This window comes from Enoplosus armatus, chromosome 23, assembly GCF_043641665.1.
Source record: "Enoplosus armatus isolate fEnoArm2 chromosome 23, fEnoArm2.hap1, whole genome shotgun sequence".
Taxonomy (NCBI): Eukaryota; Metazoa; Chordata; class Actinopteri; order Centrarchiformes; family Enoplosidae; genus Enoplosus; species Enoplosus armatus.
In genome coordinates this window covers 844,862-868,181 of record NC_092202.1, presented here as the reverse complement: position 1 = coordinate 868,181, position 23,320 = coordinate 844,862, and the positions used below count along the sequence as shown (strand labels likewise).

At 39.4% G+C, this 23,320-nt stretch overlaps 2 protein-coding genes across 3 annotated transcripts; one reads left to right on the top strand and one right to left on the bottom strand.

Moving 5' to 3' along the window:
* Positions 1–333: 333 nt before the first annotated feature.
* On the bottom strand, positions 334–6,027 carry aimp1b (aminoacyl tRNA synthetase complex interacting multifunctional protein 1b). Its single transcript, XM_070929451.1, has 7 exons — positions 5,935–6,027; positions 2,773–2,867; positions 2,362–2,475; positions 1,655–1,840; positions 1,364–1,563; positions 1,054–1,225; positions 334–589 (listed from the first exon to the last, which is right to left on the bottom strand). The coding sequence occupies exons 1-7, from the start codon at positions 5,964–5,966 to the stop codon at positions 423–425; spliced, it is 966 nt and encodes a 321-aa protein (XP_070785552.1). The 5' UTR covers positions 5,967–6,027; the 3' UTR covers positions 334–422.
* A 2,715-nt stretch (positions 6,028–8,742) lies between these two features.
* sgms2b (sphingomyelin synthase 2b) lies at positions 8,743–17,455 on the top strand. 2 transcript variants are annotated; one of them, XM_070929445.1, is made up of 7 exons: positions 8,743–8,900; positions 12,368–13,238; positions 13,787–13,904; positions 13,998–14,055; positions 16,107–16,202; positions 16,531–16,697; positions 17,282–17,455. In XM_070929445.1, the coding sequence occupies exons 2-7, from the start codon at positions 12,697–12,699 to the stop codon at positions 17,453–17,455; spliced, it is 1,155 nt and encodes a 384-aa protein (XP_070785546.1). In that variant the 5' UTR covers positions 8,743–8,900; positions 12,368–12,696. The 2 variants fall into 2 exon arrangements, with proteins under 2 accessions (XP_070785546.1, XP_070785545.1); XM_070929444.1 differs by having other exon boundaries at positions 12,261–13,238.
* Positions 17,456–23,320: the final 5,865 nt, after the last annotated feature.

The following is a 23,320-nucleotide window of genomic DNA, read 5'->3' as shown; positions in this document are numbered from 1 at the left end:
AGCAGTTATCACAGGATTCATTCATAAAAAACATTTCTGTGCTTTCTGCTCTTAAACTGCTCAATGTTTGAACAAACTCTGGTGACACTCGAAGACCACAGAATATCTTCAACAGTTTTTACATAAAATACTCAAATAAAACCTGTTCTATGACCCAACACACTGGTTTGGTTTTTGGAGGTGACCTAAGCATCTAATGTCATCAGATATTGAACTGTGAGCAGAAATGTGTCACCTCGTCTTATTCGCTGCTGTCCAATAAACTGAAAGTAGAGGTGGGCACTTCCTGTCTTCAGGTCAGATGTAAACAAGAGCACTCGAGGAAACAGCTGATTGTGGTTTCAAGTGAGTTTTTAATCAACACACAACAGGGATGCAACTGAAATTTGTTTGCTACTATGACGTGGCCCCCTTCACTGTGTCTATCTGATGATGCAGTTAGTGAGGGAGGGGGCCCTGCACAGTCCCTTCCCCTTCACCTCGAACCCGCAGCCTTTATAGTTGGCTATGCCCCTGCAGTCGACCTGCAGGTCGGGCTGAAGAAGCTCCCAAACCCTCTGTTTGGACTGCAGCTCTCTGTCCGGGTCACCTGAACAGAGAGAGAGTGGGGCCCATGATTACCTGGAAAGAGACTGTGAAACATCCCAAAACCCATTTTCATCCAGTTGGCCCAATGACCCAGTCAGCGCTAACATGTTACCAGTTACATAGCATGTTAGCACAGTAGCAGCATTACCATGTCAGCCTCCAGTGCCACTTATTTTGCAAGGACTCACAAATAACCATGTGCCTCTCCTGACTAGGCACTAATGCTCATGGCGGCCATTTTGAATTCCAAGACACTAAGGAAATTAGCTATTTGCTGTTAGCTGAGAGAGAAATCTCTGATAAAGAAAAGAAAGAATTCAGTATTTTTACTTCAGTATAAGCTGTGTCTTTGTTTGTTTTGGGTTTTTTGAAGCCCAGAACTGCTTTTTTAGCATTGTTTTATTAATCAGTCATTATGTTTGAAAATTATTGCTATTGGAATTCCACCGTTGTAACCACGGTTACCAGGGTAGTTGAGGAAGGTGACTCTGTCTCCAGGGGTGGAGCCTGTGGGCGTGGCCAGCAGCTCTGTGTAGTCATCAGAGGTGGAGCAAGAGAGGAGGCGGGCCTGAGAGACCACGCCCCTCAGTTTACAGGCCTTGATGTTGCATAGCAACACAGCTAGGCTGCCCTGGAGCTGCAGAGAGAGAGAGAGAGATGAAATACTTTTATAGAATTATTTTTAGTAAAGAGGACAGATTTTAAATGACAGAAAGAGAGGAAGAGGAAACAAGTTAGAATCTCTTTTTATATTTTGAATATTAAGTCTTGTTACCTCGTCCAGGTTTGTTTTCCCTCCCAGCTTGCTGACCACTGTGCGGGGGGCGTTCTCTCCCACGTCCACCTCCTGGACGGACAGCTCCTCCACCAGCGGGTGGCGGCGGACGCTGATGATCCGTCCCACCCGCAAGTCCAGTCGTGACACGTCGATCCGAGGCTCCGCCCACAAGGAGAGAGAGTCACAGGTGGGACGAGCTAAGAGAGAGAGAGACAGGTAAAGTCAGTCAGTCTGTCTCTTCCTTCCTTCCTTCCTTTCCTCATTTCTGTCCCTCCCCCCTCATCTCACCTTTCCTCTCTCCTCTCCTCGTCCTGCTCTGTCTCTCGATCCGGTCATGTGAGGAAGAGGAGGGGGGAGGAGGATTTGTTGGAACAGCAGCTGTTGCTCCAGCAGGGGAGGGAGGTTGATTGACAGGTGTTGTGGGGGCAGGGCTTAGAGTTGGAGGAGGCGGGGCCAGAGAGAACAGAGCCTTGGCTGAAAGAGAGAAGAAGAGATGTGATTTTATCTTTTGGCCAAAACTCCAAAAGGTTTCAACTTAATAAAGCTCTTTATTGAATTAAAATAATTCACTGTGGTTCTCTGTTATTTAGATCGGACCACAGTCGACCCTGAAGCAGCTCAGAGGGAAAGAAAATCATCGCCAGTCGCCAGTGTGTTTCTATATCTTTGTGAGGACCGGGTTGAGTTTTAGATGTTGAGAGTGAGGACATTTTGAGCAGACGTTAATGATGTGAGGACATTTCTGGAGTAAGGACAGTTTTTTTTAAAAAGGGAGGACAGTTGAAGACATTTTTGGGAAAGTGAAGACATTCTTAAAAATTAAAGAACATTTTGGAAAGTGAGGACATTTTTGGAACTTATCTTCACATCCAAAGGGCAGTGTGAGGGTTCAGACTAGGATTAACGTTGAGGTTAGGGAACGCATTATGTCAACGAGGGTCCTCAAAAATATATAAGAACAAAGTGTGTGTGTGTGTGTGTGTGTGTGTGTGTACCCGTGCGTCTCCTCTGTTTGTCCTGCAGCTGACTCCTCAGCTGGTCGATGTCTTTCTTCAGTTTGCCGTTTTCCACCAGCAGCTTCCTCTGATCTCTGACCGACGCCTGCAGCACTGAAACACAAACACACACGTGTAGTTTTCACCTCATCCACAAGGGGGCGCATTACCTGCTTGAACAATGTCACAGCATCTTTCTGCTCTTTGTTTGTTGGGTTTTGTCACAGATTTTGTTTCAGTTCCAGTATTCTCAGTCTCCTCTCAGTGTTTCTCTGGCTGTGAACTTGGATTAAAATGATTTGGCTCTGAATCTATCAGTTACTGATCATTTATTTAATTGGTGTGTAACTTGCTGATGTAATGTTCTGCAGCACACGATCGCCCTCCCTTCCCTCCCGTCTTTGCTCTTACGTGCTTTCTCTCTCATCAGCAGGGCGTGAGTTTTAAAATACTCCACGATCTGCTCGCCGTCCTCTGGATCGAGCTTCATGAAAGCTGCTGCCAGGCTGAGAGTCAGACAAACAGAGGATGATAGAGACAAAAGTCAATTTTCTTATAGAAATCCCCAAACATAAATAAAATAGATACAATTTAAAACTTTTTTGTTCCCAAATTCACTTCCCAAGCTCCAGTTTGTGGTCCTCTTCCAAGAGAATCAAATACTGTTGTAAAGAAAAGGTTGCATGTAACGTAGGTGTCTAACAAACGTTTTCTTTTTAACCAAATTCAGCCCAGTTTGAGAGGAGTTCAGCTCAGGTCTGTCAATGATCTGTTTCATGTGACACTGCAGTGGGCGTGGCTAAAACACCAACCGGCTCTGCCATGACTGACAGTATGCAAATCAGACAGTCAGGCAGTGATGTCATCGGCACACATTTATATAGATGATATCTCAGAGGAAAGGATGTCACACACACACACACACACACACACACACAGTGTGAAATGTCAGAATTAATTGATATGGGGAAGTTTGATTTCCCTTGATTTCATTTCTGTATCAAAACAGAAATGAAATGTCTCAATCCGCTTCAAAGCACTTCCTGTTTGACATGACTGACAGGTGGATTAAGGGAAACACCTGTCGGCTTGTATACCTGTGATCCAGCTACAATTAAAATGCTGCTGACACATTAATGTATCAGTGATAATAATCCTATGTAACCCCATGAAAGGGGCATTTGGCATAATGCGTGTTACTGTACAAGAACATTTTACCGATAATACTTATATACTTTTACTTAAGTAAGATTTTGAATGCAGGATTTGTAAAGGAGTATTTTACATTGTTGTTCTACTACTTTTACCAAATCCCAAAATCTCAACATTGTTCACAAGTAAGTTGTATTTCAGAGTGAACAGCAGGACTAAAGATGAGAGTTTATAGTTAAACCACATGAAGAGAGACTCAGCATGTCGCTTCAACAAACTGAGACATGAAAGCATAGAAAGAGCCGTCATTGAAGTTTTGATAGATGTTATCTGCGATGAAGGAAAGTACATATTAATACCATCAAAAGACTGTGCGCACACACACACACACACACACACACACACACACACACACACACACACACACAGGCTTGTTGAAACCAGCCTATTTGCATAATGATAAACAGAAAGCTACTGACGCACCCGTCAGCTGCAGGTCTGGAGAACATTTACATACACAAACACACTCGACTGTCACCAACACACTTCGCTACACAAGCTCATTATTAAAGGGAAAATCCCCATAAAACACTTTAAAAAATAGTTAAATAGTTAGAAACTAATCTTGGTGATGGACCTGATGAAGCGTTTGGGCTTAATTTAAACTGCAATACCATTAAAAGCAACTGTGTTCCACATTTTAGTTTCTTTGTTGTTTCATTACTTTTATTTTCTTTCTGCTGATTTCAGATCAGACGTGGGACACTTTCAGGCGTACCCTCGTGCACCACCTTTGCAGATGTGGAAAGTATATTTTTAACTAAAAGGCACAATCACAGTTCATTAAAATGTAATCGCTGCGATCAATGGACTCGGGGTGAACTAAATCAACATGAATTTTTCACATCAAGTTCAGCAAGAAAACATAATATGTGCGTGCCTTCCAAAACAAATCACCGTTATGATCTGACAACTTTGTGCTTAAGGTTTGGTTAGGTTTAGGCTCAAAAATCATTTGTTAGATTCAAGGAAACATCATGTTTGGGTTAAAATAACCACTTGGTTTAGGTTAGGGGACCTTCCTCGTCACGTCTCTATAATACCGTCTTCTGATTTCCTATTTTGTTCCGGTCATAATAACTACGGCCACTAGAGGGCTTTGTCAACATTTTTTCTTAGGAGGACAGTCTCATTGTAGCTTATCAGCTATGTTTCATCATCCACTTTTATTGAACTAAACTTGTTTTTGTCACTTATGAGGACATCACATTGACTTCCATTCATCCCCTGGAGAATAAAGCTCAAATTATACTTTCCTGTACTCGTGCACTCATACTGTACTCTGTACCTTAAACTTATAACTGTTGTACATGTACATTTTATCATTTGTCCATGTCACATTTATGACCATAACACGTGCACTTGTTTGACAAGACCCAATGTAGCATACACATTGGAGTATATCCAGGCCTTTACCCTAACCTTAACCAAAAACCAAAAGTCTTAAACCTAAATTATAATGCTTGGCTTTGTGGGGACTTTTGTCACCAAATGGTAGTTGAGTCCCCACAATGTGATAAATACAAACTCACACGAGCAGCAGCTGCTGAACCACTGAAATGCAGAAAGCAACAGCTGCAGTCGGGCCTTCTGCTATAAATAACATGAGCTGAAGACAAACGAGACAACAGTGGTTGAAGAAGTACTCAGACCTTTAACTTAAGTAAAAGTAGAAGTACCACAAAAAACAAATACTCTGTTACAAGTGAAAGTTCTGAATTCAAAATCATTTCATTACCGTCTAAGCGGCACCTGAATGTTGTCAAGGTGGAGCTAATCTTAACAACTGTATGCACTGTTGGGTAGTTTCATCTATAATGATGCATCATTTATAAACTGATCTCATGTTTGACGTGTCTGTAAAGTAACTAGTAACCGAAGCTGTCAGATAAACATAGAAGAGTATAAAGTGCAATATTTGCCACTGAATTGTAGTGGAGTAGAAGTATAAAGTACCTTGAATTTGTACAGTAATTGAGTAAATGTACTTAGTTACATTCCACCACTGCAAGACACAGCACACACACAAAAACACTGATCTTTAACATTCACAACTGTTTTGCCGGAGATGAAAGCCACTTCACTCAAGATACAGAAAGGGAACAATCCACAACAATGGATGATGAAATGAAGAAAAAAGAATAACTCACACATAGAAAGGACATGTGTCTGCAGCTGTGGGGTTTTAAAATTGAATGAATCCACTGGACTTTACCTCTGATTCAACCTTTAAATGCCCTCTGCAAGGAGTAGACCTTCATACTGCCTTTATTTAAAACTATGACACACACCTTAAACGAACAGGAGGGTTAAGAAAAGACAAGAAAAACACACAGAGACACGCAGGTTTGTGGATCGTACCTGGGGTGAAACAGGCTGTCGGTGTTGTCCATGTCGGGCGATGGTGTCGCTCGGCCGGTCAGAGACAGAAAGCTCAGTCCGTCTTCAGCTGTCTGTTTCCATCTCCAGCTGGAGTCAACACCGTTTGTCGTTGGAGGTCAAAGGTCAAACACCTCCCCTGTAAACACCCAGAACAAGGCTCAATGATTTGGTTCTGATTGGAAGCTCAATAACCAGAAACTAGAAACTCGCTGATTAGTTAAAATGAAACGAGATCTAATAAAATAAAATGTCTCCTATAATCTCTTTTTATTATGATGAAAACTGCTGTTTTTCACACGTTTATTTTTAGACAGATAAAGATCTGTCTGCACATAAAAGTACATAACTACAACTCTGCTGTGTTATTATTATTATTATTGAATCACTGAACAACAAACACATGATCAAAAGGGGCAGGTTCAATTATTTCTGACCCATCTTTAAATTTATGTATATTATTTAAATAAATAAAATAAATAAATACATAAATAAATAAGTAATCCCACATGGCCATCAAAGTGAAGTGATTATTAGTATCATTAGGATCATTTTTGGTATCTGTAGTAGTAATTATTATTATTAGTCCTGTACCTCAGTATTTATCTGTGTACTACCATTATTGCAGTGGTAAACAAATATTGGTCCGTGGGCCAAATGTGCGCCCCCCCCCCCCTCAAAAGAAAGCCGAAGCAACATTAAAACTATGAACACATTAATTATATCAATAATTATATTCTAATGTTTTGATGCTAATACTTTTGTACTTTTATAAGTATAATTTTGAACGCAGGACCTTTACTTGTAACAGAGTATTTCTTCACTCTAGTTTTGCTAAAAATATTATGCTAAAATATGATTTGCTTGTGCCACTAATGTTTATTACTGTGCATTATAATTGTACAGCGTATATTCAGTAATAGTTACTGTTTTTTGTTTCGTAGCTCATTTCTTTCATGATTAACATGTTTCTATCTATCTATTGATCTATGTGTTACCAGCTGAGATTAAGAGGGAAGACAGAATCCTCTTCAGTGTAATTTAAAGCGTCAGTATGCAGAGAATGTGTGTGTGTGTGTGTGTGTGTGTGTGTGTGTGTGTGTATATATATGGAGAGAGAGAGAGAGAGACAGAGAGAGAGAGAGAGACAGAGAGAGAGAGAGAGAGAGAGAGAGAGGTGTGTTGGGGTTTTTCAGCACACAATCAGCCCCCTCTGGTGGAAGAAACCAGTACTACAACCACAGCCGCCACATATGAAACTCCTCCTTTATTTCACTTCCTCATCCTGGTTTATTTAGAGGATCATTGCTTCACTGTCACTTCTCTAATTGTTCCTCATAACAATCCTGGTTAGCATCATGAATGTTTTACAGAACCAAAAGGGTTAGGGTTGAGTATAGCAAATGTCTTTTAATATTATAGAAACAGCACACACACACACACACACACACACACACACACACATAAGTATATAAATACCTAAAAATACCTGAATCACCCTCCAGTATTTGATGACACAATCAGATTGCGTACAGACAGGAGGTGGGTTGTACATTTCAGACAGCTAACGAATCCCTGAGTCATCAGTATCAGCGATATCAATCCTCCTACATAATGAAGTAATCTGCTTGTTCTGGTGACTTACTGCCTCTTCACACTCTGTCAATGAAAACTCAAAATTATTAATTAGGCTAATAATGACATAATGATGTGAGGTTTATTAGTCATCATTTTGACTTAGTCAAACTTACAATTTGGATTTAGCAGTGGTAGAAAGCAACTAAGTACATTTACTCATGTACTGTACTTGAGGTACTTGTAGGCTACTTTACTTGTCCATTTTGTGCAATTTTATACTTTTACTGTATATAAAGTAATTAAAATTAGCTCACTGTACATAAAGTAGTTAAAACTAGCTAACTGTACATAAAGTAGTTAAAACTAGCTAACTGTATATAAAGTAGTTAAACTAGTTAACTGTATATAAAGTTGTTCAAACTAGTTAACTGTACATAAAGTAGTTAAACTAGCTAACTGTATATAAAGTAGTTAAACTAGCTAACTGTATATAAAGTTGTTCAAACTAGCTAACTGTATATAAAGCAGTTAAACTAGCTAACTGTATATAAAGTAGTTAAACTAGCTAACTGTATATTAAGTAGTTAAACTAGCTAACTGTATATACAATGGTTAAACTAGCTAACTGTATATAAAGTAGTTAAACTAGCTAACTGTATATAAAATGGTTAAACTAGCTAACTGAATATAAGTAGTTAAACTAGCTAACTGTATATAAAGCAGTTAAACTAGCTAACTGTATATAAAGTAGTTAAACTAGCTAACTGTATATAAAGCAGTTAAACTAGCTAACTGTATATAAAGCAGTTAAACTAGCTAACTGTATAAAGTAATTAAACGAGCTAACTGTATATAAAGCAGTTAAACTAGCTAACTGTATATAAAGTAGTTAAACTAGCTAACTGTATATAAAGCAGTTAAACTAGCTAACTGTATATAAAGCAGTTAAACTAGCTAACTGTATATAAAATACAACCGTTTTGACTTATTGCACGGAAAACACCGAGTGCTACCGAAGTCAGGTGAGTCTTCAGTCATCGCCGTCACTCCGGAGGTGAGTCATCAAGGCGCGTCGCCGGAAGCAGCCGCACCATATTTGGAGGCGCGAGGATGGGTGGGCCGCTTCCTTCCATACGCACGCTCGCGCTCACACGGTGAATCCAGGCGCGCGCTCACAGATAATGAGGAGGAGGAGGAGGAGGAGAAGTTTGTGGAGAGGAGGAAGAGTCGAGCTCTCTGTCGAAGACGTGAAATTTTGCAGTTTAAAGCGCTGAGTTTGTGTTTATTCCGCTCCACGCGCAGAAAGTTCAGCTGTTGACGTGTTTGAGATTTAAACACGAGGCAGAAAGTCGTCAGACACCGTCCGGCAGGTGAGTTCCTGTTCATGACGTCCTGCCCGCGTCCAAATCAAGGACGTGTACTTATCGTTTCCAGCCATTTGTTTTAGTCGTGAACACACTTTTCATGCTGTGTGTGTAATTAAAGCTCTTGTGCTGAAACAGCGCGTCAATTCATCGATTTGCCGATCAACAGAAAATCAATCAATCGTTTTACATCTTGAAGGCTTTTCTTTGGTGAAACTTGGCCCAGAAAACATTCACTGAGAGTTAAGAGTAAGTAGGAGTTACATACTTAGTGTAAGTTTGAACTTTATACCTGTTGTTTGACCTTATTTAGTGTTAAAACGATTAGCTAGTCCATTAATCGATTAGTTAAGCAGAAATTCACTGCTTCCAGCTTCTTGAGGAGTAGCATACTTTTCTTTTATTAATAATGTTTGAATAAATATCTGTTTGGGACTTTCATCTAGTTCTGAAACAGTGAGCCGATTAATCAATTGACTGGCAAACAAATACGCAGAATCTGATATTTCTGATATTTATTAGACTTAACTAATCAAAGAAAACAATCAACAAATGAATTGATAATGGAAACAGTCAGTTTGTTAGTGGCAGCCTGTAGTTCCCTCCTGTCTGTCCTGTGCTGGTGAATCAGCTCTCGTTGAGAAGGAAACTGGATTCTCGTGGTCTTAACTTCATTAGGGTTCATTTCTGTTATTCTGTGGGGCTGTAAACAGGATGTGACATCAGAAGACACGTTAGAGGTGCTCAAAGTAAAAAGAATTATTACTTTTCTTTACTTATTCACTTACTTTAAAGATAATTGTGCTCATTTTAGACTTATTAAGTTAGTTGAAGCTGTTATAAGACTTCTTGTGTTCAGGTTTATTACGGAGGTTTATATACAAAGTAAGTTTTCACATCTTTAAAGGTAAAAAGAGAGTTTTCTTTCTTTCAAAAACTAATTTGGATGCAGATTTACAGCTTATGTAGTTTTAGTTTTTAAAAGTTTATTTTCATTTGTCAAAATAATCCTGCCTGGTGAGTTCGAAGCAGCAGGTCGTTTCCACGATGAGCAGAACGTGTTTTTGACTTGTGTGTTTGTGCAGGCAGGTTTAACATCTCTCACGCACACGTTTATATTGGCAGCAGGGAGAGGAGGTATTTAGCAGGAGAGAGAGACATGACTCGCGATTTTACTCAATCTGCAGCAGTTTACACAAATCAGTGTTTCATTCTCAAACATCACGTAGAAACACGAAAACTGGCCGAGCCGCTGCTGTTTCTTCACCAGACTCCTAATCAATAATCACTCAATTTAAATAAATACAAATGAAAGGACACGTCCGGTGTTAATCTATATTTTTATTATAATCAACAAACCTCATGTTCAGACTCAAACCAACAACCTGTCAGTCCGTCTCTCAGTCCTGTCTCACTTCCTGTCTCACTCCCTGTCTGTGGCTCTCAGCTCACAGCCCATTGGTTCCTACTGAAGACGTAAATCATTAAAAGACACCTCAGGCCTCATATTGTCTCTACGTGGATCATTCAGAAACTTCAAAAATCATTTGTAACTTAAAGTTAAACTCAACTAAACACTAAAATAGTGTTTAATATTTTGAAAAGTGTAAATAAATAAAACTTTATTTAAAAAGCACTTTTTAAAAACAGGGGTTACGAAGTGCTTCACTGTTATAGAAAAGCATTTTAATTAATAGATGAATATTTAAGTTAAAGAAGAACAAAAACGGTAAAGAATAAGTGAATAAATTAAAGAATAATGTGCCTTTGAGAATAAATTTTGATCCTTTTAACCTTCATTTTGTCACGACACGTCTGTACATTAATTGCCACTACAGAGAAGTTAACAAAATGACAATTGGATGGACAAAAAGAAGTTAAGTTATTGTTTGACAGTATTAGATTGGTCTTATTTTCAGTATTTTATGGGTTGTAATCTCTGATGTGAAATCCAGGAGGTTGCAGCTGTTCATACATTTTACTAATGTTTCATATATTTTGCTGCTACACTCATTTTCAGGTTGTGAATGTTAATTAAAAACTGTGGTGTTTAAACATATTTCAGTTACATGTGAACTTTGGTGTCCGAAAGCATCTTTTTGAATGTAATTAGTTGGTAACTAATGTGCTGAAGGTGTTCTATTGGACATGAACTAAACTTTTTATTTGAGTATTCTCAGTTTAAAAGTGACATCAGCTGAGAGTGAAGGAAGATTCAGGTTGTCAATCTCAAGTCGATGTTGTCTGACCCGTTTTCTACCAGCAGTGTGTGTGTGTGTGTGTGTGTGTGTGTGTGTGTGTGTGTGTGTGTGTCTGCACCCAAAGCATTAACAAGATGTGTGTGTGTTTGGTTTAAAGGGAGTGCCTCCCTCAGGTTACTAACAGTCAAAACACTCCAGATTCTTTCTTACAACAGCCGTGTGTGTGTGTGTGTGTGTGTGTGTGTGTGTGTGTGTGTGTGTGTGTGTGTGTGTGTGTGTGTGTGTAGCAGGTCAGTAACCTGCCTGAACTTGATTACTGCAGAGATAATAAAATTCCTGCATATAACCGCAGTAAAGTTCAGTTGGGTCACAGCAGGTGTGCCACTCAGAACTTCATTGTAAATTTCTTATATTTAGTGATGGATAATTACAATCAAAATGACGCTGCTGCTGCTAAAAAAAAACAGTACGTAACAGAAACATGTTACAGATTGTGTGAGGTTGCATAAAATTTGATAAGCTGACAACATACAGGTGGAATATAAAGTTTAGTGAATGAAAAGTGAGTTTTCAGAATGCAGCAAAAATTGCATAAATGTAAATGAAGTTTGCATAAGGATAATCAACTTTAAATCCTTTTTTAAAACAGTATTTCGTTTTAAACGTCATCAAGGGAATGTTTAGCAGTCATTATATCATGACCTCACCTACTTGTAACGTAGGGTTGGAATCATTTTCATTGTTGAATAATATATATATATTTTTTAAATTAAACGATAAAACATTTCATCCATAAAAAGTGAAAAATATGACGTCTTTGAAGACAGCAAATCCTCATTTGAGAGGCTGGAACCAGTAAATGTTTTGGATTTTGCTTAAAAATGACAAACGATTAATCGATTATTAAAATAGTTGCTTATTCGTTTTCTGTTCAACAAATCAATTATTCGACTAATCATTGCCTCCAGAAAGATTTGGGAAAACAAAAGTGGCGACTGTATTTCCTGTCAAAACAAAACTAACATTTTACTACAGATATTATTATATTGTACACACTGTACACAGTCAGGATGTAGTATGGCATCTGAACACAGTACCTGTTGATAATCAAGACATCATTTCAATTAGTGTGAGAAGGAAGTCAAAATGTGTTGTGGTTTTTCAGGTTTGTGCTGAGTCATCAGATCAGAGCTGATCGACCAATCACCTGCCTTCTGTGTGACCCCGCCGGTTTAACTCTTGATATTGATTAGATTGTTGATCTGTCGTCAGCACCAGACCACTGAATGATCCTGACCAACCAAAGAACTCCGTCTGTGCTGCTGGAATACTGATACCTGCTATTGATCGCTGATACTGGATTATTGATTACGCCTGAACCAGAGAGAAGCGATACATGATAAAGGAATATTTGTGACACTCAAATCTCCAGAAAACCTCCAGAGACAACTAAAGCGTTTATCTTCTGAGTAAGCTGATTTTTGTTGGTCAGCTGACACATTGCAAAGACTGTGATTGGTTGGCGAGCCAGTGAAACTCTTCCTTATTGGTCAAAGAATCATTAAGGTTTCCTAAAGGGGAAAAAAACGGCAGGCCGATCAATGGCAGCATCAGAACTAATCCAGGACAACGATGATGTCCGCCCCCATGTGGAAGTTAACATAACCACAATGAATCCCCCTACGCCTCCTCAACCTCCAAGGGTTACCAACGGTAACCCGACCCGCCTCGCCTCCTCGCTGCCGCCCCCCACCGACGCTCATGACGGCAAAAAGCAGCACGAGAGCAGAAAACTGAGCAACCTGTTGAAACAGAACCAGCTGATCCACTCTCTAAGCAACGGACTGAGGCGGCACTGCGACTACGTCAAGATCACCGTGCCAGAGGAACGGGCAAACCGCCTACCCAAGGAGTGGTGGAAGACGGGCGTGGCCTTCCTCTACGCCCTGTTCATCCTCGTCTTCACCACCGTCATCATTACCGTTGTCCACGAGAGAGTGCCGGACAAGTCGGTGAGCCCTCCACTGCCCGACAAGTTCTTCGACTACATGGACCGAGTGCCCTGGGCCTTCACGGTCACCGAGGTCAACGGGCTGATCCTGGTCGGACTCTGGCTCGTCCAGTGGCTCCTCCTCAAGCACAGGTACGATCAATCAGCAGCTGTAATACAGGTGTTTGTAGTATCAGTAGAAGTACTCGCAGTACAGTACAGTGTCGTTCTGGGACAACAGAAAGCCGAGGTCTGTTCAGAAAGCGGCTTTAATAAACTGAAATGTATATAAAGTAGTTCAAATTAGCTCCACCTCGAGCTGCTACAGTAAAATGCTGCTCTAACATTGATGCTTCAGTATTAATAATCTAATAATGTCATTAGTTCCGATTGGACACCAAAAAAAAGCCCCCCAAAACACCATCCTGAATATTCTGAGGGGCCGCAACTCTATTGCTCTATACAACTGAGCAGAATTCCAAACCTAAGCTATTTAAAAAGACGTATATGATACTTCCCACAGTTATTTCTGGTGTTACAATTAATATTTGGATATTATTTGTAGTGTTTTTACAGCTTTTTATTCTGTTCTACAAATTGAAGCACTGAAGGTAAAGTTTACCAAACCAGCAGCACAGAGAAGGATAGAAAACTTCTTCTTTTGACATTTTATTGAAGTAAACATCTGTCTCTCTCTGCAGAGCTATAGTGGGTCGTCGTTGTTTCTTCCTGATCGGGACCCTCTACATGTATCGCTGCATCACCATGTACATCACCACCCTGCCAGTGCCTGGAAAACACATGGTTTGCGCTCCAAAGGTACATATACACACACTTTTATTTACTGTTCATTTACTGTTTGTTATACACAGTTCATCAGTAAATGTGTGTTGTTTTGTCGTCTCTGTGCAGCTGTACAACGACTCGACGGGGAAAATCTGGAGGATTTTGAGGCTGATCTCAGGAGGAGGTAACGCCCAAAGTCTGAACTGTTTTAATATAACATGCATTTTAACATATCTATCAATTTACTATGTTATAGCATGAAATCAGAAAATCCTGCTCTCTGATGGGCTGTCAGGACCATTGAAGACACTGAGGCAAAATGTAGCTACATTCTAAAATTAAAAACGCACATGTAGTGTGTGTGTGTTTGTATAATTATATTTTTGACACTCAATATATTTTCTACTATAGACTACTTTTAGGCCAACTAAAAATGAAGTATTTAGTGTTTCTCCAGATTTTTATTTTTGGCAGTATGAAGAATGCTTCAAAATAAAATTAAACTCTAAACTGTTTTAATATAACATGCATTTTAACATATCTATCAATTTACTACATGTTATAGCATGAAATCAGAAAATCCTGCTCTCTGATGGGCTGTCAGGACCATTGAAGACACTGAGGCAAAATGTAGCTACATTCTAAAATTAAAAACGTACATATAGTGTGTGTGTATAATTATATTTTTGACACTCAATATATTTTTTGTCATTGACTACAATATATTTTCTATTATTGACTACTTTTAGGCCAACTAAAAATGAAGTATTTAGTGTTTCTCCAGATTTTTATTTCTGGCAGTATGAAGAATGCTTCAAAACATCATTAAGAAGTTCATGCTGGGAAATAAAATTAAATAAAACTGTAAACTGTTTTATTATAACATGCATGTTAACATATCAATCAATTTCCTACATGTTATAGCATGAAATCAGAAAATCCTGCTCTCTGATGGGCTGTCGGGACCATTGAAGACACTGAGGCAAAATGTAGCTACATTCTAAAATTAAAAACGCACATGTAGTGTGTGTGTGTTTGTATAATTATATTTTTGACACTCAATATATTTTCTACTATAGACTACTTTTAGGCCAACTAAAAATGAAGTATTTAGTGTTTCTCCAGATTTTTATTTTTGGCAGTATGAAGAATGCTTCAGAACATCATTAAGAAGTTCATGCTGGGAAATAAAATAAAATTAAACTCTAAACTGTTTTAATATAACATGCATTTTAACATATCTATCAATTTACTACATGTTATAGCATGAAATCAGAAAATCCTGCTCTCTGATGGGCTGTCAGGACCATTGAAGACACTGAGGCAAAATGTAGCTACATTCTAAAATTAAAAACGCACATGTAGTGTGTGTGTGTTTGTATAATTATATTTTTGACACTCAATATATTTTCTACTATAGACTACTTTTAGGCCAACTAAAAATGAAGTATTTAGTGTTTCTCCAGATTTTTATTTTTGGCAGTATGAAGAATGCTTCAGAACATCATTAAGAAGTTCATGCTGGGAAATAAAATAAAATTAAACTCTAAACTGTTTTAATATAACATGCATTTTAACATATCTATCAATTTACTACATGTTATAGCATGAAATCAGAAAATCCTGCTCTCTGATGGGCTGTCAGGACCATTGAAGACACCGAGGCAAAGTGTAACTACATTCTACAGTTAAAAATGTACATATACATTGTTCCACACAATTAAATAAGGCAGCAGCTAAATCAATTCATGATGGAGAGGGGGAAAAACTCTAAACTCCTGCTAAAGGAAGCTAGCTTAGCATAAAGTTAGCTAGCTTCACAGGTCTCAGTAGCTGCGGTCTCATTTTTTGACTCTAGTTAATTTCATATTATTTGATGGTTAAGCCTTTAAATCACTTAATGTATTGAATTATAAATGTATTATATTGATTTCAATATAAATATTAATTGTACTCAGATAGAAACAAACACAGAAACACTTTATTCCTATCAGCTGTGGACTGTAAATAACAACAGTTAATATTCTCAAACCAGTTCAAATGGATCAGACGACTGAGAGAACACGTTGTTGGTAAATACTGCAGTTTTTAGTGTAGTATTTAGTGAAGGTAATCCAAAGACAGACAGTATTACAATTTGCCATCCCGCCTGAAATCCTATTTAGAGTCATTCCTAAAATACATTTACGTTTTTCATTTTTAACTCAACTCTCTTTGTTTGTTTGTTGTGTGCAGGTTTGTCTCTGACCGGCTCTCACCTGATGTGTGGTGACTTCCTGTACAGCGGTCACACCGTCATGTTGACTCTGTCCTACCTCTTCATTAAAGAGTGTGAGTACACACTTCATTTATTTCAGTTTAAGATCACTGTGCTGCAGCTGCTGCTGCTGTTCAATTGCTGGAATTATTTTATATTTGATTGGTACTACGTTGGTTGTTACTCTTCATCTAAACTGAACTGAAGAACTTTAACCTAATAGTTAACCTCTGAATCTGTGTTGAATCTTACTACGACTTCAATACAAAAAATTAAAACCTGAGATTTTGTCAGTAAAATCATACACAAGGATTTAGAAGAGAAGATAAAAGTCAGCTAGAACACTCGCACTATAACGAGGTTAAGTTAATGAGGCGTGCTGTGTGTTTCGGATGTGTTCAGACTCTCCGCGGTGGATGTGGTGGTATCACTGGTTCTGCTGGCTGCTCAGCGCCTCGGGAGTCATCTGCATCCTGATCGCTCACGAGCACTACAGCATCGACGTGGTGATCGGATACATCGCCACCACCAGGACCTTCTGGTGGTACCACACCATGGCCAACACACATGTAGGTGCACACACACAAACACACGGGCAGTATTAAGTGTACTTGTACACACTCATTCCTCTGCTTGTGAACATTGCCGTTGCACAGTATTTGCTGAAGGACACATGAGCGACACCAGTGAAGAAGACTGCTAGCAACATTTAAATTACTTATACTGAATGTCAACAAGAAAACTCCACAGCGGAGCTTTTTGGTTTATGAAACTATAATTTTCTCTCTCTGAGGAGCTTCATAAGCACATGGAGGTCAAGCTGAAAACTACAGCAGCCTACAGAACATTTACACCGATTGATACAACATCTGGCTAATTTTATGTAATTTGTTGGGCTCGTTATCGATTAAACTGATTATCTTCTCAAAAATAAGATGTGAAAGTGAAAATACCAGAAAAGTCTCCATTTCCCAAAACCCAAATTAACACATTCAAAACCAAAAATTTGACGCACAAAAGCATCAAATAGTCACATTTGAGAAGCTGGAAAAATGATGAATCAATTATCATAATATTTGCAGATAACTTTTCTGATTATTTGTTTCAGCTCTCGTGATTTCTTGTCATTGATTTGGTCTGTATTTCTTCTCAGACGCTGCGTCAAGCTCCCAACAACTACCTGTCGAGGACGTGGTGGAACCCGATCTTCAGTTTCCTGGAGAGAAACGTTCAGACGACGGTTCCCATTGTGTTCGAGTGGCCGGTGGCTCTGCCTTCCTCCTGCAGACAGCGGTACAGGATGGTAGAGGGGGGGAGGGACGAGTGAGGACGGGGGGAGGAAAAAGAAGATAACTGACCAGCTGAAACAGCATCCATCTTGACTCCTCCTATGAGAGGACGGATGGATGGACAGCGGAGGACAAAGAACTTTAAGTTTAGGTCAGTTTATTTATTCGAACCAGCATTTCCAGCTCTCTCCTGCGCACCGAGGAAGAGGAGACACTGAAAGGAGGAAGAGGTTATTACGTTTACATTATCATGACCACCATCATGTTTATTACTCTGCAAGTTTAAAACAGTATCCTCTTTTGAATGTGAATGTAGCTTTAGCAACAGCTGTGGAGCAAAGCTAAACTGCTAGCTAAACTGCTAGCTACTTAAGCTCCTCAGTACTAACTTTAAGTTGGGTCTCCATCAGTGTGACAGTGAAAGCTTTAGTCATTGAATTGGGTGTTGTTAGTCACATGCTAGCTCATTAACGATTTTGATGAGTAATGGCAACAAAGCTAAAAATAAAATACAATTAGCATACACAAAAGGCAAATGTAGCATCTCTCAACGAAGACAAATGAGACTAAATGTTAAAAAATGGATGTTATTTCTCTTAAGCTAGCAAGAGATGATTGTCTAAAGCTAAACTGCTAGGTAACTTTCCCAAAGCTAACATCAGTTGGGGCTTCATGGTTGTGAGAGTGAAAGCATGTGTCATTTAATCGAACGCAGTTAGCCACATGCTAGCTCATTATCCTAAATAATTGTTTTGATGAGAAAATATGTTTAGCATCCATGAAAGGTAAACGTGCCACCTCCCAACAAAGAAATTTGAATGTTGAAATGATTAATTATGTGTGGTTTGCAAGCTAGTGGCTAGCTAGCTTGTAGTAGCTAAATTGCTAGCAACTAAACATTCCAAGTGCTAATCTCAGTTGGGTCCTCATCAGTGTGAGAATTCATGAGTATATTTAATGAGTATTGTTGTATATGTCTTTCTGTACTCGGTTATTGTTTAAGTTATATTTTCAAGTCAAAATGTGTAAAGTATTGAGACAATGAGCTCAGTGTTTTGTTTTTTTTTACTGTTTTCTTCATGTTCTGCCGTTCTATATGTTCTATATTGTAAAATGAATCACTGAAACAATAACTGGCTGTAAACGTTCGATTCCACCAAAACTCCCAGAAACTGCAGCCGATTTAAAGTCGGATTAATGAAGATTTTCCTTCCATAAAGCTCCAGTTACTTTTATAAAAGTGTTACCTGATGATTACAGTTGACAAAGTATCACAAATCAGGTGTTTGCTTTGATAATAAAAGATTTATTTTCAGTCAAAAGTATTGATGATTGATTTGTTGTAAGTACAACAAAGCATAGCATAGCGGTGGTTTTTAGCCTCGTTAGAAGTCTAAAAGTTACTCCAACACTTGATTACTATTGGATGGACTGCCATCAAATTTGTCGCATTCATGTTCCCCTTTGGTGAAAATTTCAATTTGTCTAATAGTTTGATTTATTACAAAATACCTGACATTCCCATCAGCCTCAGCTGTATTTTGTGATTCGTGCCAATTAGCTCATTTTAGCATGCTAACAGCTATACTATCGATCATGGTGAACATGGTATTTCTGTATATCGGAGCTTCCCAGAATACCAGTCTTGATTGTATTTTAGATTAGAATTTGCATACCATTCTGCATAACAAGTACTTTCACTTTTGGTACTTTAAGTATATTTTGATGCTAATACTTTTACTTACTTCACTTAAGTAAAAGATCTGAGTACTTCCTCCAACGCTGTAAATACATGTGTGGTGCATGGTGGGGAAGCATGATTACGTTTGAATACATGCATCAATCCATATGTTTGTATCCAAATCCAACAACTGAAATTTTAGGTATGTTAAATATTGACATTTTAATTCTTAATGAATTCCAACAGTCTGTTTGTAAGCTGACAGATTTTGGAAAAGAAGGCAGACAGGTTTTATGTTTTTATTTCTTCTTCAGTCTTCAGAGGTTTCGTTTGAACAGATCGATTCACCCCAATCAATAATGTTTTTATATTTCAAACCATTAGAGACGGTAAGGCCTTCAGTTATAAGTGCAGACTCTGTACATCACAGGCATTAAAGATAAAGAGCAGGCTGTTTCTTTTCTTGTCCTTTAACCCGACCTGGGGCAGCTTCCTGTGGGCTGCTGGCTCCGCTTCCTCTTCCTTTTGCCCTGGAAAGAACAGAAGAAGAAGAAAGTGAAGCTTCCTGAAGCGCACACACAGCGTACATGGTGGACACAGTACATACGTAGTTATCCCTGGCGGACCATCCGGGGTAAAGCTGCATGTGGAGCAGTCTCTCCTTCTGGGCCAGGTGGTAATATTTGGACTGTTCAGAGCGCGACAGAGCGTTCCACTGAGAGAGAGTGACAGACTGTTTATTAGACAAACAGCTGACATATAAATGATTTACTGAAGTGTACAATCTCAAACAACAAGTCACCTCTGACTGAGAGTTAGATGCTCCGGTTGATAACGCTCTCTTATCTCATACCTGTAAGTTGTGGTTTTATGGCGGGCTATGTGCCAGATTATCTTCTGGCCAGGAGCGGTGAGTTTATGGAGAAGAGAGCGAGACATCGCCGGCACAGACCCGTTTTTGTACAAATTAAACAAACAAGATGTACTGTAACGTGTTCATCAGTGAGCTATTAGAGCCGCTGGTAGGTGGACTTTGTTACCTTTGGAAGAGCCAAGCTAGCTGTCTTTATGCTAAGCTAAGCTAACTGGCTGCTGGCTGTAGTTTCATATTTAATGGACAGATATGAGAGATGCATCAATCTGAATGTCAAACTCTCGAATAAGTGTTCCCAAAATGCAGAACTAGAGTCAAACTAGATCCTACATTTCCCATAATGCATCTGGATAGTGTCTGTGATCAAACTCCACACCTCCAGTTTGTGACTTTGTGTTAGAAGTGTGAGGTCTCCGTGCCCAAGGTAGGTAAGACAACCCTGATGACATCACTGTGACGTCATCAGGGCTCGACGGAGCTCACGCTCTCACCCGCCGTCCCAGGATACGGTTGATGGCGGCGCTCTCTCTCTCTCGTCCCTCCTGCAGCACTTTGTGTCTCATCTCCTTCATGTAGAGCATGAAGGCGTTCAGAGGCTTCTTCACATCCTGTCTGCTGCTGCTGAGGGCGAGAGAGGGGGGGTCATCCAGCTCCATGTACTGCATCAAATACTACAGTAGTACTGCAGAAACTGTTTCAATAGACTCACTGCACAACAAATAGCAGTTGTTGCAGCAGAAGTAGTAGTAGTTGTAGTAGTAGTGGTAGCTGTAGTAGAAGTAGCAGCTGTTGTAGTGGTAGTAATACTTGTAGTAGCAGTAGAAGTAGAAGTAGTAGTAGTACTAACAGAGATGTAACAACTATGAACTACAGTGCTGCTACAGTAGCAGTAGTAGCTGTAGTTGTAGTAGAAAAAGTATAACCTGTGATAGTCGCAGTGGTGGAAGTTACAGTAGTTATATTTTCTGTAGCAGTATGATAGTGTAGTACTATTACCAGTGGCTGCAGTAGTACATGCACTATTGTAGTACATCATCATCCAGATTTACCTGAAACCTTCACAAACTCACCTGGTGACACTGTTGCCGTGGTAACAGGGGTGCGTCCTGGAGTGGGCGTCGGCCTGTCGGGCAGCAGATGCACTGATTGGCTGACTGTACGGGGAGGACGGAGGGAAGTGTCTGTCACTGTAGAGGAGGAGGGGGATGAGAGGATGGACGGACGACTGCAGAGACAGGAGAGGGCAACGTTAGCAGTATTGATAGTAGTAGTGAGCGTACTACTACTACAACTATAACTACTATTACTTCTACTTAGCACCACTTAGTATTTGTAGTAGTAGCACATGAAAAGTACTTGATTGTAGCAGAAAGAGACAACTGCTTATAGCTTTCATCTGTTTCTCCTCTCAGCTCTGTTTCTGTCACTCTAACAGTGTTGGATGGCTGACAAGAGGGTGAAATTACACCACAGTATGGCCAGCACATTACACACACACACACACACACACACACACACACACACACACACACACTCACACACACACACACACACACACACACACACACACACACTCACACACACACACACACACACACACACACACACACACACACTCACACACACACACACACACACACACACTCACACACACACACACACACACACACACACTCACACACACACACACACACTCACACACTCACACACACACACACACACACACTCACACACACACACTCACACACACACACACACACACACACACACTCACACACACACACACACACACACACACACACACACACACACACACACACACAGCCTCGGGGTGGTGCACCCCTCAGACTCTCTGGGTTATATTTAACACTGATTGTGTTAGAAGGGGAACATATTGGCTTGAAGGGATAGTTTGAACACACACACACACACACACACACACACTCACACACACACACACACACACACACACACTCACACACACACACACACACACACACACACACACACACACTCACAACTGCAGTATGAGTGTGTGACGGGTTGTTTCGCCCCCCGCTGGTCAGATTCAGGTACTGCTGTTGAGTCGGACACCAGTCAAACACCTGAGGTTTACCTGAAACATGACAAATACAGAAGAATAAATAAATCATAAATCTGTATATATATATATATATATATATATACACATGTACATATTTGTGTGTATGTACAGAACAGATCTTTATAAGTTGTTATATCCGGTTGTTACCCACCACCGGTCGGACCTGCAGGGTTCTGATTCAGTCCGCTCATCAGTCCGATCTCCTGAAAGATCAATAGTTCAGTTAATTTACACTGTTGCAGGAGATCATTAACTCATTAATAAATCGATGACTGAATTAATAAATAGAGTTCTGGTGCAGAGTGAAATAATAATCTAGTCACATTTGTAACATTAATCATTCAAAAAAAGTACATTTCGTACATAAAATGCAGCTTAAAGTGCTTTACGAAATAAAAAATAATTTAAACAATAGTTACATTAAGATATTAAAATACATGTTGAAAGAGGAAGGAAGTCAAAAACATAAGAAATTTAAAAATACCATTAAAAAATAAAGAAATAGCAGCAATTGTCAGTTGTAAACTAATGTTACGATAATTTGTAACATTATTCACTATATAAATCAGTGTATTCACTATATTCACTATATACATTCATTTATTATTAATAATATTGATAATAAATACAATATTATTCCTTTTTAAAATGTTTTTACACCAAAAAAAGATTCTTAACAATATTAATAATAATAAGTACTTACCGCTCCGCTGGGCATCTGCTCTGTTGACTTGAGTCAGTAAAAATTAGATTTAATGAAATGAATAAATGAATGCTAATAATGCTAATAATAAAGACTTGAAGATTTAAAGTCGAGACGAGTGGCAGACAGAGCTGTCAGACTCTGCAGACTTGTGGGTTTAAATCATGTTGGTGATGTTCATGAACACGCCCCCCCCCCCCGCCCCCCCCCCCCCCCCCCCCCCCCCGCCCCCAACACACACACACACTGTGAATCATTTTTCGCCTCTGGTTCTTCTGCTGCTGTTGTTGCCACTTTATTATGTTCAACCAGCTAAAAGTGACGACAGGTGTTTGTATTAATTATTATTAACAGAAACACCCCTTTGTTCGGTTCAGTTCAACAGCGCCACAAAACAAGTGGAACAAAACACAGAAGAAGTACCAGTACCACACGACACAAATACTCCATGTACAAGTACTCACACCTATCAACATCTCAAACGCTCACTATGTAACAAAGCTGCCTTAAATTGAAACCAACAGCAACACATCTGCCCAGA

Excerpts from the sequence above, each read along its gene's own strand:
- aimp1b (XM_070929451.1), bottom strand. The coding sequence starts at position 5,966 with ATGGACAACACCGACAGCCTGTTTCACCCCAG. Across the intron at positions 2,868-5,934 it reads GACAGCCTGTTTCACCCCAG|CCTGGCAGCAGCTTTCATGA; the intron begins GTACGATCCACA and ends TCTGACTCTCAG. Across the intron at positions 1,226-1,363 it reads GGAAAACAAACCTGGACGAG|CTCCAGGGCAGCCTAGCTGT; the intron begins GTAACAAGACTT and ends CTCTCTCTGCAG.
- sgms2b (XM_070929445.1), top strand. The coding sequence starts at position 12,697 with ATGGCAGCATCAGAACTAATCCAGGACAACGATGATGTCCGCCCCCAT. Across the intron at positions 13,905-13,997 it reads ACATGGTTTGCGCTCCAAAG|CTGTACAACGACTCGACGGG; the intron begins GTACATATACAC and ends GTCTCTGTGCAG. Across the intron at positions 14,056-16,106 it reads GAGGCTGATCTCAGGAGGAG|GTTTGTCTCTGACCGGCTCT; the intron begins GTAACGCCCAAA and ends TGTTGTGTGCAG.